Source organism: Chenopodium album, chromosome 9 (genome assembly GCF_948465745.1).
Source record: "Chenopodium album chromosome 9, dcCheAlbu1.1, whole genome shotgun sequence".
Lineage (NCBI taxonomy): Eukaryota > Viridiplantae > Streptophyta > Magnoliopsida > Caryophyllales > Amaranthaceae > Chenopodium > Chenopodium album.
In genome coordinates, this window is record NC_137842.1 from 23,983,500 (window position 1) to 23,995,814 (window position 12,315).

At 38.5% G+C, this 12,315-nt stretch overlaps 1 protein-coding gene across 1 annotated transcript; it reads left to right on the forward strand.

The window, feature by feature from the left end:
• Positions 1-7,567: 7,567 nt before the first annotated feature.
• LOC145557538 (uncharacterized) lies at positions 7,568-8,260 on the forward strand. The gene has a single exon (XM_081618712.1). It carries the CDS (start codon positions 7,568-7,570, stop codon positions 8,258-8,260), a length of 693 nt encoding a protein of 230 aa, XP_081474838.1.
• The last annotated feature ends 4,055 nt before the right edge of the window (positions 8,261-12,315 follow it).

The window sequence follows — 12,315 nt, forward strand, 5'->3', positions numbered from 1 at the left end:
TCATCAAGCCTCTTCCAGCCAGAATGCTTTGCAAACAGCCTTAGACAATGCTGATAGGGATCTAAATTTGCTGAAAGAGGCTAAAAAGAGAGATGACTTAGAGATGGCAACTCTCAAGGACAAAGCTGTCAAACTTGAGGGACTCGAGAGGGAAGTTCAGCAGTTAAAGGATCAAATTGCTGAGAAGAACCTTGCCCTTGAGCGTCTTCCTTCCCTTGAGAAAGATCTCAATGATGTCAAGGCCAAAATTCAAAACCTTGAAGAAAAGGTTCAGAAGATGGAGGCTGACAAGCTTGGCATTCGGCAAAGGGTTGTTGGTTGTTACCTGGCTTCCAAAGAATTCTATACACGACTCCAAGATCGTTTTGACGGGGGTTGGACAGCTGCTCAGAGATGTATTTCCCATGCTGCCAGCTGGAAAAAAGAGGACTGGGTTAAGGTTGAGGAAGCTTTTAACAATGAAGCCTACAAAATACTTTCTGGCTTTGAGCAGCAGCAATTTGCTGAAGAAGATATCTTTAACTATGAGCAGACCGTCGATGACGGCCCCTAAGATCTTAGCGTCCTAAATTCTCCAGTGCTTGAGAATAGACAAGCTTGAAGGGGCGGACAGTCATCACCGACATCTTCTTGTGGGTCTTGTGTAATTGGGCCTTATCAGCTTTAATGTGAAATGTTTTATCATTTGTTTTTGTTGAACTGTTTTTTGACAATGCTCTTTTATCGGCATATACCCTTTTTGTGGTGGTGCCTGTCGATTGTCATCTTTTACTATTGTAAACATGTAGTGTTTTTAAATTTTAATAGCTCATGCTGCCTCAGTATCATAACGATCAATTACCTGTATCTTAGTTATCTGCAATTCTTGCCTTCCATCACAAATTTTATACTCAAATTATCGCATAAAAAATTTTAACGTTTTGCACTTCAACTTATCAAATTAATTTTACAAGGTCATAACTTACTGGATTTAATGCCCTAACTCAATTTTACACACAAGCTTATCAACTGTTGCTTTTTCTAGCCTTAGATTTTCAATTAAAACAAGGATAATATGTTATCTCCTGCCCCCTTAGTGTATATATTTGTTAGACAATTATATGCACTAGGTCGGAATTTCTTTTGCTTGTTCAGAGTACAATATCGGTCACCTATTGCACTTATTTCATAGTCAATTAGGCACCCTCTCGGTGATCATTATAAACGCTATGCCTCTTGTTGGCATATACTTGAATTGATTCTACCAATAATATATTTTGAACCAGCAACCTCGCGAGCTAATGATCACAATTGATCAGGTTGTAAGCGCATTAACTTCACGGAAGCAGTTTTTAGCTGTTCGTCCCACTTAACGGCGATCTGTTAAGTAGAGAATGCCTTTTTCGATGACACAATTTCAGACTGATAACTTTCTAATATTCATCATTGATATTGTTCTTACTAATGTCAGTTTCATTGTTTACAAAATGATTTTACACTACTTACACATAATACTTTTTAAGTACCGCCGTATTTGTAGACACCCATTTGTGTCTCCCCAAAACCAAACCCGGTGATGAGTACCTTTCACGTCGAATCATAATCGAATGAAGTGAAAGTGTGGAAAGTCTAGTGTTGCGGATAGTTTTAATTTCTTTCCTCTTCTCTCTATTTTTGAAAACTTATTTTAATAAAATAGCCAACCCAGTTTGGTTGGTCCATGATATGGGTCCAATAGTAGTGTAGTTGGATGGGGCCTGACAAGAGCTTTCCAACGATATATTATAAGCCCAATTCCGATGAATATTGAGGAAGTTATGGCCAATTTACTAAACTGAGCCCGGTTTGAGCCTTATATGCGGCCCAATGATCTAGGGGAGGGCTTAATATGATTTATCATTCCTAATGCAATTAGGAATGGTTTTAGTCTTCTAGATTCTTCTAGAAGGTTCTTTTCATTCCTAATTCAATTAGCATTGATAAAATTGACTTTTGTTGACTTTTCAGAGTTTTAATTAAAATCAAAGAGCATTTTTGAGGGAAATACGATATTATCCTCCTGTACGGCAATTTTTATCTTATTTTAAGAAAAAGCGTGAATTTCCAGGTCAGCGCCAAACGCCAGCCGTAGCGCCTTGCGCTAGCCTTGGCGCCTGGCGACAGGGTCAGCGTCTGGCGCCAATAGCCAGCATTGGCGCCAACCTTGTTTTACGTGCGCCAGACTCTGTTTTGATATTTTTATCTTTTTGGCTGATTTTATCTATAAATAACGTCGTAAAAACTCTGTTTTCGATAACCAGTCTTCATCTACAACCAGTTTTCATTCACAATCATCAATTCTCTCTCATTCTCTTCAATAATTGTTCACCAACTCTCATCAAGATTTTCTTGATTACTCTCTCTCTCTCTTTTCTAAACTAGCTTTTCTCAAATACAAAATTCCGCATTCATTAGATCTAGAAATACCTAGCCATATTCGAAGTTGCCTTCACCCTAGACGTGAAAGGTTTTAATTTCTGAGGGTTTGGTCCCAAATCTCTCTTTCCATTATTTAATTTAATTGTTTAATTATTATTTTCCTTGAAGTTACTAACGTGTGTATTTTGTTATTAGAAAGAGGTACGAGGCATCAAAGTAAGTGCTTTAATGGTTTTTTATTGATGTTATGATATAGAAATCATGTTTAGATTGTTATTTTGATTCCGAGTATCATGTCTAGGGTAACTTTAATATCAAGTATGATTAAAAGTATGATGCTTCCTATGTTCTTCCTAATATTTATGATTGTTAGTATCATGTTAGGGTTAAAGGTTTGATTTTTATTGTTTAGTGACATGCTAGGGTTTGTTATTAATCTTGTTAGTATCATGCCTAGGATCTTGCTATTATTATGCTTTAACATTATTATGATTATTTTTATACTTTATGATTATTGTTGTTATAATTATTATTATGATGATTATTTTTAATTATGATTGTTATGATTATAATTTCATTATTTTGATTATTATGTTGCTTGCATTATATATTGTTATTGCTTGATCACGCCTTTTATGCATGTTTAAAGGGAATTGGTACTTGTAATCACGCTTAATAAGATAATTAATAATCTTGTTAGGGTTAATTTGATTATAATTCAAGTGATCGCCAATAATAGTTTTATTTGTGCATTAAATTCAACCAACATAGATAAATAGGTTTAGGGTTAATCTTATTGATTGTATGTTAGTCAGAAAGCGCACATGAGTACGATCAGAATAAAGTAGAGGCCTATTATTAGGGCAGGTTAGTTCAATCTCTTTTAGGTTGGATTTGTACCTTCATCCCCGAACCCTTATTTGGTTCAAGACCTTATGGAGTTGACGATCTCTTGTATCGTTAAGGGGTGTAATCTTCATCCTGTGAACGGTTTACAAGTTCCTAAAAAACTTGTTGGCGACTCTTTTGCTCTATCTTCTTTCCCTTTGGACGCCACCGTACTTTAGTGTATGATCACAGTGGGGTTCAAGCTAGGGGATTAACGCTTGAAATATTCCCTACATCGGGGGTTCAACAAAGGGTACATCTGAGATTGTTGAATTCACCAAACCATGGAAGCGAGTTTTTTCTAAAACTCGCGGTGTCTCATCCACTCGCGCCAACCCTTCACGGTTAGGCTTCCGCGCGGTGCATCCGGACAATTAACCATGTACCCTTTATTGACTAAACATATCCCGAACTTTAGAGAACTAGAGTCATGGTTAGGTTGCAAACTCATTGCATCATATTGTGCCTACTTGACTAATTGTGCATTATTTGTTGTCCATATATATTTTTTCTTAACCGTTTCTTTGACTTGTGTTGAGATTAAATAAATTAATGACTTAAAGAACTTTTCCTAATTAATTAATTAATTAATTAATTAGAGTAAATAAAGTCTAATATTTTAATCAGAACTGACCTAGTACGACTTTATGCATACCCCTGTTGATAAATAACACCGAAAACAGTCCCAGATTGAAGCTCCAACATTGGCGCCAAAGTCTGGACTGTAGCGCCACTCTGTGGAGTATGGCGCCTGGCGACAGCTCTGCCGTCTGGCGCTACACTACACAGTGCGGCTCTAGTCCTGTCGTTTTGCCGACAGTTCGGATTATTGGTCAAGTCATCACCTAGTGTCTAATTAACCAGTTTGCTAATTAATTCGGTTAATTTTCGCTGTCAATAATACCTTGTCGAGTCATTAATTGAGTCTAGACACTAAGTCACATAGTCTAGCCACATGGTCATGACACGAGTCTTAACATGTCACCTACACTCACTAGTCTTAGCACACACTTCGAGTATATGTCACCATGACCATGTTTTAGGTTCATGCATGAGTCGGTTTTTTCCGTTATTTGAGTTGGGGGGTACATTCTACTCCTAATTCTTCATATATTCCCATCTATATCATTTTTCTTCACATTATATTCCAATCTTTCTTCACTTCCTCAATCCATTGCATGTTGAATAAAGTTTGAGTCAAATAATTAACAATGAATATCCCCAAATTCCTTTTCCACAGTACTTGGTCAAGGAGAGAAGGGCAATTAATCAAGGACAACCTCTTTATTCAAGTTTCACTTTTTGATAAACCAATTCGTAAAAAGAGGAAGGCTAAAAAAATAATGGCAAGTCAAAAAGAGGTTAATGAACTTAGGAATCAATTGAATGACGTGATTGAGGTGTTAAAGGCTTTAAACCTCAAAATTGATGACCCTGTGAAGCAACAACAAATGAACCTCATGCAAGAAAGCTTGAGGAAGCTATCTAGTGACTATAAATTTCAGGGCATGAGTTCACAAGGGGTCTCGCTGGACAAGGAACTTCTTCCGCATAAGTTCAATGCCATTGACATCCCTAAATTCAAGGCAACAGATAACCCTTACTTCCATCTAAGATATTTTGAAACTATAATGAACATTAAGGGTATCGATAAGAATGTTTTCCCCTCTCTGTTCTCTCTATCTCTTGAAACCGCTTGCCAACAATGGTTCTTCTCCCTTGACAAAGAGAAAACCTCTACCTGGGAATCGATAGTAAACGCTTTCGTTGATAGGTACAAGTGCAATATTGAAGTTGAAACCGATCATAGACAACTTGAGATCCTAATACAAAAAGAGAATGACGACTTTACTTCTTTCTTTAATAAATAGAGGGAGACTTCCGCTAAGATGATTAAGGTGCCCAATGAAAAAGAATCTGTGAGGATGTTTATCAAGAACCTCCAAGAGAAGTATTCGAAGCATTTAAACTATCAACACAATCTGAATAATTTCAAGGCCGTTTATGACATCGGAATTGAAATTGAAGATGACCTCGCAAAGCAAAAAGCTACTAACAATAGTAACCACGGTGGCTGGAAAGGAAAAAAAAACGACAATCCTTCTTCTTCCGAAAACGCCCACTCTAGTAATAATGTAAGTACCTTTGACCATTATGGTGTCTTAGCCATGGACAGTCAAGGATCTAAAAGGAAACCCAGGAGAGAGTTTGCACCCATTGGAATGACCTACGATGCTGCTTTCGATCGTCTCTACGATCGAGGATTAATCAAACCTATTGGCCCTACCGAGGATCCAACGCCAGAAAATCGATCTTCGAGATGGAATCCCAACTCCTATTGCAAGTACCATCGAGGAAACGGTCATACAACTGATGAATGCTATAGGTTTCAAAATCTCATTCAAGATCTTATAGAAGCAAACAAGATCCCATTGCCTCTAGCTAGCGAGAAGACTGGGTGATGATGAAGCGAATGACACAAGACAAGAGGCGAGCTTCAATGACAAGATTTCATGACCTCTTTTTTTTCTATTTCTTTTTCATTTTTTCCTTTCCCCAATAAGTCTAGCATAGGCACCTTTCTTTTCCCTTAGATTACTTTTGTAGATTCTCTATTTATTTTCCTTTAATAAAATGAGCATTTATTTCCTTGCATATGATCATCGCATTGCATTGCATTAAAAAAAAAAAAATTATGTCGGATTAACCACAAGGTATACCAATGATTTGAGGCACCCCTTGTAGCCACATCATATCTCCTTTCACCTCTCAATTATACATCTTTCTTCATAAACCACTTTGAGCCTCGTCTAACGATACACCTTTCTTTTTTCAACCTACATCTACCTAACCTTGGGATGGGATGGTGTGTAACTTATGCAATCTCAAAAGCTTGAGTGATTTCAACAGATCAAAATAGCAAAAAATAAGCGAAAAATAAATAAAAGTGTACAAAGAGGGCAAGTGTTCCAATGTCTTTGATATGAAAATATCTTCGATAAGAACACGTCTCAGATTACGTGTCTTATCGAGTGCTCGGTACCGTGCCTGAGAAACATGAATTCCAAGTGAGTGATAGACCGCATGATCGAGATTGCCCACACTTATAAAAGAGAGCTAAAAAAGAGTTAAAAGCCTCAAGCATAAAAGTATAAAGATTCAGAAGCAAGGTTGCACACCTTGGGGGCTTATCTAGGGTCTTGAGCCTTTTTATCCCCTTCTTCTTCAACCTTTAGCCTAACCACGTTACAACCCTTAAAAAGACCTTTTAAGGTATACATACTTGTGCGAGGTTCGGCTAGAGCTACGTTCGGCCTGATTCCTAGCGGATACTTAGGCAACCTCACATCGAGGTGCGGCCGTAATAAACATGCATTCATATTCACATTCAGACACTGATCATATCAAGGGATCTCTTATGCTCATCCCTATTCATGTAGAGCTAGACTTGGGGGCTTCATCCCTATACCATTAGCTTACCTAGCCTAATAGTCACCACCATTTGACTCTTTTAAATACAATATTTTTCCACACACTTAGCCCTTGCGGCCTAACTTTAGTGTCACTTTCACACACCGCACAAATACATGACCAAATATACTTTCGCGTAGGAACCCTTTGTCATGAAATCTTAACATAACGCTGAAGCGTGTATTATCATGTCAAAATCGCTTATCAATCATCATTGCATCACAAAGTATGAAGTGCTTAGCCTCCGTGCCTAAGTTACCCAACTACTTTCATCATGGAGTCAACCATTGAGATAGCCTATGATGGATTAATCCTTACACCTTGAGAGATAATATCAAATGACATTTGACTAAGCTCATTCAACATGTCCCTTCAAACTTCGATTCTTTTTCGCGCCTTTCTTTTTCGGGAGAAAGTCGGTACCCTCCACAAAAATGACTTTTTTGCATTTTCGAGTCGCACAATCATAACACTATGCACACACGGGTCATGAGTCACACGTGTCATTTCACTTCGAGTCGAGTCAACCTCGGGTCAATCACAGCAAGTCAAGTTTATACCTTGAGTCATGTCAAGTCAATGAGTCAAGCGATGTTAAACCTTAGGTCAACCCTAAGATAATTAAAGATATTGGCAAAGTTCTATAGTAAAAAATAAATACAGGTAAGAAGCAATCACCAAAGTTCTTTGGGACATTGCTCATAAGTCTGATAATCTATGGGTAAAATGGATTCACACATGTTATTTCAGCAACAAAGATTTCTGGTCTTCTCCTATTCCTAATAAATGTTCTTGGGTTTTAAGGAAGATCATGAATTGCAGAGTTTTGGTTGATGATGTTGGTGGTTGGACTGGCATTACAGTTAATGACAAAATGAGCATCAGACAGCTCTACATTCGGATAAGACCACAAGCTGAGAAAGTAACTTGGAAGAGAATAATTTGCAATAACAGGGCTTCTGCTAAGAGTATGTTTATCACTTGGTTGGCTATATGGAACAGATTAGTCACTAAAGATAGACTTGCTACCTGGAATATAGCCTGTGATCCTTTGTGTTTCTTCTGTGCTAGTACTGCAGAAATTGTTTCTCATTTATTTTTTGAGTGTTCTTATTCTGCTAGTATTTGGAACAGAATTTTGCAACTTCTTGGTTTTGGCCGAATTGGGCAGAGATTTGACTCTGAAGTTCTTTGGGTGGTGCAACAAGGTAGAAGAGCCACTGCTAAAGGAAGGTTGCTGCTTATGTGTTTTGCAGAGACTATTCATTGCATCTGGATACAGAGAAATACTTTGATGTTCACTGGAGATTACAAGCCTGCAGATATTGCTTTTAGGGATGTTATCTTTCTGTTGCTTGTAGATGCATTGACTCTGATAGAAAATATTTGTATGATTAGGTTTTGTTGTTTGCTGGTACAGTTGGTAGGCATGTTTACTAGCTGTTGTTTTACAAAATGGCTGCTATGTTTGTTGTCTGGTCCTGGTTTCCTGAGCCCTTCCTAGTTGGTAGCTGGAAGTCTGAGTCCAGTTTGTTCTAGGTCCTTCCTAGAACCCTTCCTAGATGGTGGCTAGGGTGGGTCCTAGAACTGGTGTTTGGGGTGTGGTCTGTTTTTTCAGGTCTTGTGGTGTTTTGGTGGTAGTTATAACTTAGCTACTGTAAGTTGTAACTTTCTTTCTTTGGTAAAAAAATCTTTATTTACCAAAAAAATAAATAAAAAAATACAGGTGCAGCAGAATAGGGAAGACCCTACCCCAGCGACAGACGACAACATCTAGCGTATGGAAATAGATTTCAGCGTCTGGCATTATAGCCAATTCTTGGTGCCAGAGATATTTCAGCAGCGACAGAACTCGAAGCCTCTTAGAAAGGTGATTTCGATCTCATAGAGCAATTTCGGGTTCCTTGGTACGCTAGTTAGCCCCTATAAGCAATTTGACATGATTAAGTAGTCGGTTTGATTACAGTCTAAGTGATCGACCTGACGAAAGATCGTCTCACTTAGCTTAAGCGCCTAAAACACTGGCTCATTACAATCGGTTTAAAAGCAAGCACTTAAACGACAATATTTCCAAATATGGATTGTCGCGCATTCTTCTTAAACGACAAATTTTTCCAAAAATTGGATTGTCATCCCCAACTGACAATATTTCAAAAAATGGATTGTCGTGCATCTTTTCAACCACAATTTTTCCAAGATTGGATTGTCATCTCTGGCAAAGTTTCCAAGCGTGAATTGTTGTGCTCCTTCTTTGTTTGGCAAGTTTTTCCATGTTCGGATTGTCATACATTCATCGACTCATTGACAAGTTTTTCGAGATTGGATTGTCATACACCCAGTTCCCTATGGCAAAATTTCCCAAGGATTGTTGTAGGTCTCTATTCATCATAAATTTCGGCAAAGGTTCCTCAACGTGGATTGTCATTTATTTCAGTAAGTGGCAAATTTTCCCGAAGTGGATTGTCTGTCAACTCTTTTTCGCAAATGTTCCAAGACGCGGATTGTCAATTGTGGCAATATTTTCCCAAAAGGATTGTCGCATAGCGTTGGAAAATTTCCAAGGTGGATTGCTTTCAAGAGTTATATTCCAAGATGTGGATTGTCGATCGTTGCAAAATTCTTATGACAGATTGTTACGAAGCATTGGCAACTTTTCCCAAAAATAGGATTTTGGCAAATTTTCCGAGATACGGATTATCACTCCATCGTGGCAACATTTCCAAGGATGGATTGTTACGAAGCATTGACAACTTTCCCTAACTCGGATTGTCGTACATCATATAAGAGTTGTGTTGGCAACTATTCCCAAAGAAAAGAGGATTGTCATCTTAGCATAGGCACCGACATAGTGTATCAAAGCAACAAAAGCGCCGACGTCAGGCATAGCGGGAGCAAAGTTCAAGCGAGCTTTTAAAGATCGACAAGCGGAAATCTTCGGTAATTTCCTTTGGAAAGTTATCGCAATAAATGAGGATGGCTTCAGGCGAGGATATCTTTGACGGCATTCCCTAGATTGTGGAGAGTTGTCACAAACAACTGAAGGCAATTTCAAGCGAGGTTGTCTTCGACCATGTTCCCTTAGACGTGGAAGGTGGTCATAAAGCGGAAGAGGATTGTTTCAAGCGAAATAATCTTCGATAGTATTTCCATGGACGTGGAATATTATCAATGCGGAAGAGGATTGTTTCAAGCGAAACAATCTTCGATAGTATTCCCTTGGACGTGGAATATTATCAATGCGGATGGGGATTGTTTCAAGCGAAACAATCTTCGATGGTATTCCCTTGGACGTAGAATATTATCATAGCGGGAGAGGATCGTTTCAAGAGAAGCAGTCTTCTATATTGGAAGCAGTAACGAGCGTAGCAGTTTTCATGCGGGATGGCATTCTCTTGGTAGGAGGTCATCAAAACAACAGTAAAGCAGCAGCAAATCAGTTACTTTCAGAGACATGTGCTCGACGGTGCAAGATACACGTTTCTTAACTCTTTTATCTATTTAACTAACGCTAGTTTGCAGGTATCGGCGTTACAAGAGTGATTTAGGATCGTAGAACGTTCAGAATCATTCTCCGTCCCTATCGATACTTTGACTTTTGTTTTCGAAACTTACGTTTCTCCAAACTCAGTCAAAGTGGGGGCTTCGGTAAACACCCATTTGTGTCTCCCCAAAACCAAACCCGATGATGAGTACCTTTCACGTCGAATCATAATCGAATGAAGTGAAAGTGTGGAAAGTCTAGTTTTGCGGATAGTTTTAATTTCTTTTCTCTTCTCTCTGTTTTTGAAAACTTATTTTAAGAAAATAGCCAATCCAGTTTGGTTGGTCCATGATATGGGTCCAATAGTAGTGTAGTTGGATGGGGCCTGACAAGAGCTTTCCAACGATATATTATAAGCCCAATTCCGATGAATATTAAGGAAGTTATGACCAATTTAATAAAATGGGCCCGGTTTGAGCCTTATATGCGGCCCAATGATCTAAGGGAGGGCCTAATATGATTTATCATTCCTAATGCAATTAGGAATGGTTTTAGTCTTCTAAATTCTTCTAGAAGATTCTTTTCATTCTTAATTCAATAAGCATTCATAAATTGACTTTTGTTGACTTTTTAGAGTTTTAATTAAAATCAAATAGCATTTTCGAGGAAATTATATGATTTTATCCTCCAGTACGGAAAACTTATCTGATTTTCGAAAACGCGTTAAAATCAGGCTTGGCGCCTGACCCCAGGCTTTGGCGCCTGAAACCAGGCCTGGCGCCTGGCGCTAGCCATTGGCACCTGGCGCCAGTTAGCCAGGGTTTGCGCCAACTCTGTTTTTTGTGCATCAGACTCTGTTTTGTTTATTTTATCTTTTTAGCTGATTTTCTTTATAAATGACGTATTAAAAACTCCGTTTTCGATCATCTATATTCATCAACAATCATTTTTCATTCGCAATCATTAATTCTTTAGTATTCTCTTAATCATTCATCTTTTTCTTCTAAACTTTGTTTTTAAATACAAAATTCCGCATTCTCAAGATCTATAAATAACGTATTTTTGAGGGAAATACGATTTTATCCTCCTGTACGACAATTTTTATCTGATTTTAAGAAAACGCGTGAATTTTCAGGTCAGCGCCAAACGCCAGCTGTAGCGCCTGGCGCTACGCTTGGCGCTAGCCTTGGCGCCTGGCACCAGGGTCAGCGTCTGGCGCTGTAGACACCTAAAAATGTCTCCCCAAAACCAAACCCGTTGATGAACACCTTTCACCGCCATTATTGGTCAAATTGAGTATTTAATCTTTGGAGTGCTTAAATCCATGTTCTATCCAATATATTTCATGAACTAATCCAATTTCTAGCTCATTTCCCTAAACCATAACCTATTTTCCACTTTTCGTGTCCACATCGCAAAACTGAGAGAAACTGAATTTATGGCTATACAATTTTGATCCAATTATTATGTTTTTGGATAGGCCTTTAATTAAGCTTTCCAACCATATATTATAAGCCCAATTCCGAGCTATAACGAAAAAGATATAAGCAAAACACTAAACTCGGCCTAAAAGCGACACCCTTCCACTAAAACGACCATATCATAAAATCTACATATTAATTTGACTTGATTTTAATTGGGTTCGAAAGTAGAGTTGATAAGCTTTCCAATGATATATTATATTCCTTATTCCGACTTACGGATCAAAAGTTATTATTATTTTAAAAACGGGTAAAAATATGAAATTACCGCGCAGCAGCAAAAATGCCGCGACGCGGCAAAAGCTGACGTGTCACGAGGCTTATTCCCGTGACACGGTGCCCATTTTTGTAATTCTGCACAATTTTCTCCCGTGTCACGGGATTTTGCACCGTGTCATGGTGCGATTTCCCGTGTCACGGTGCCCATTCCGTGACACGGGGATATTCCGTGTAATTTCCGCGTACTTTTTACACTGTGACACGGCATACTGCACTGTGCCACGGTGGACAATGCCGTGTCACGAAATTTCTTCCTGTGTCACGGTGCACATCCCGTGCCACGGGATTGCTTTGTGTTTTCTCCGCGTAATCCCTAAA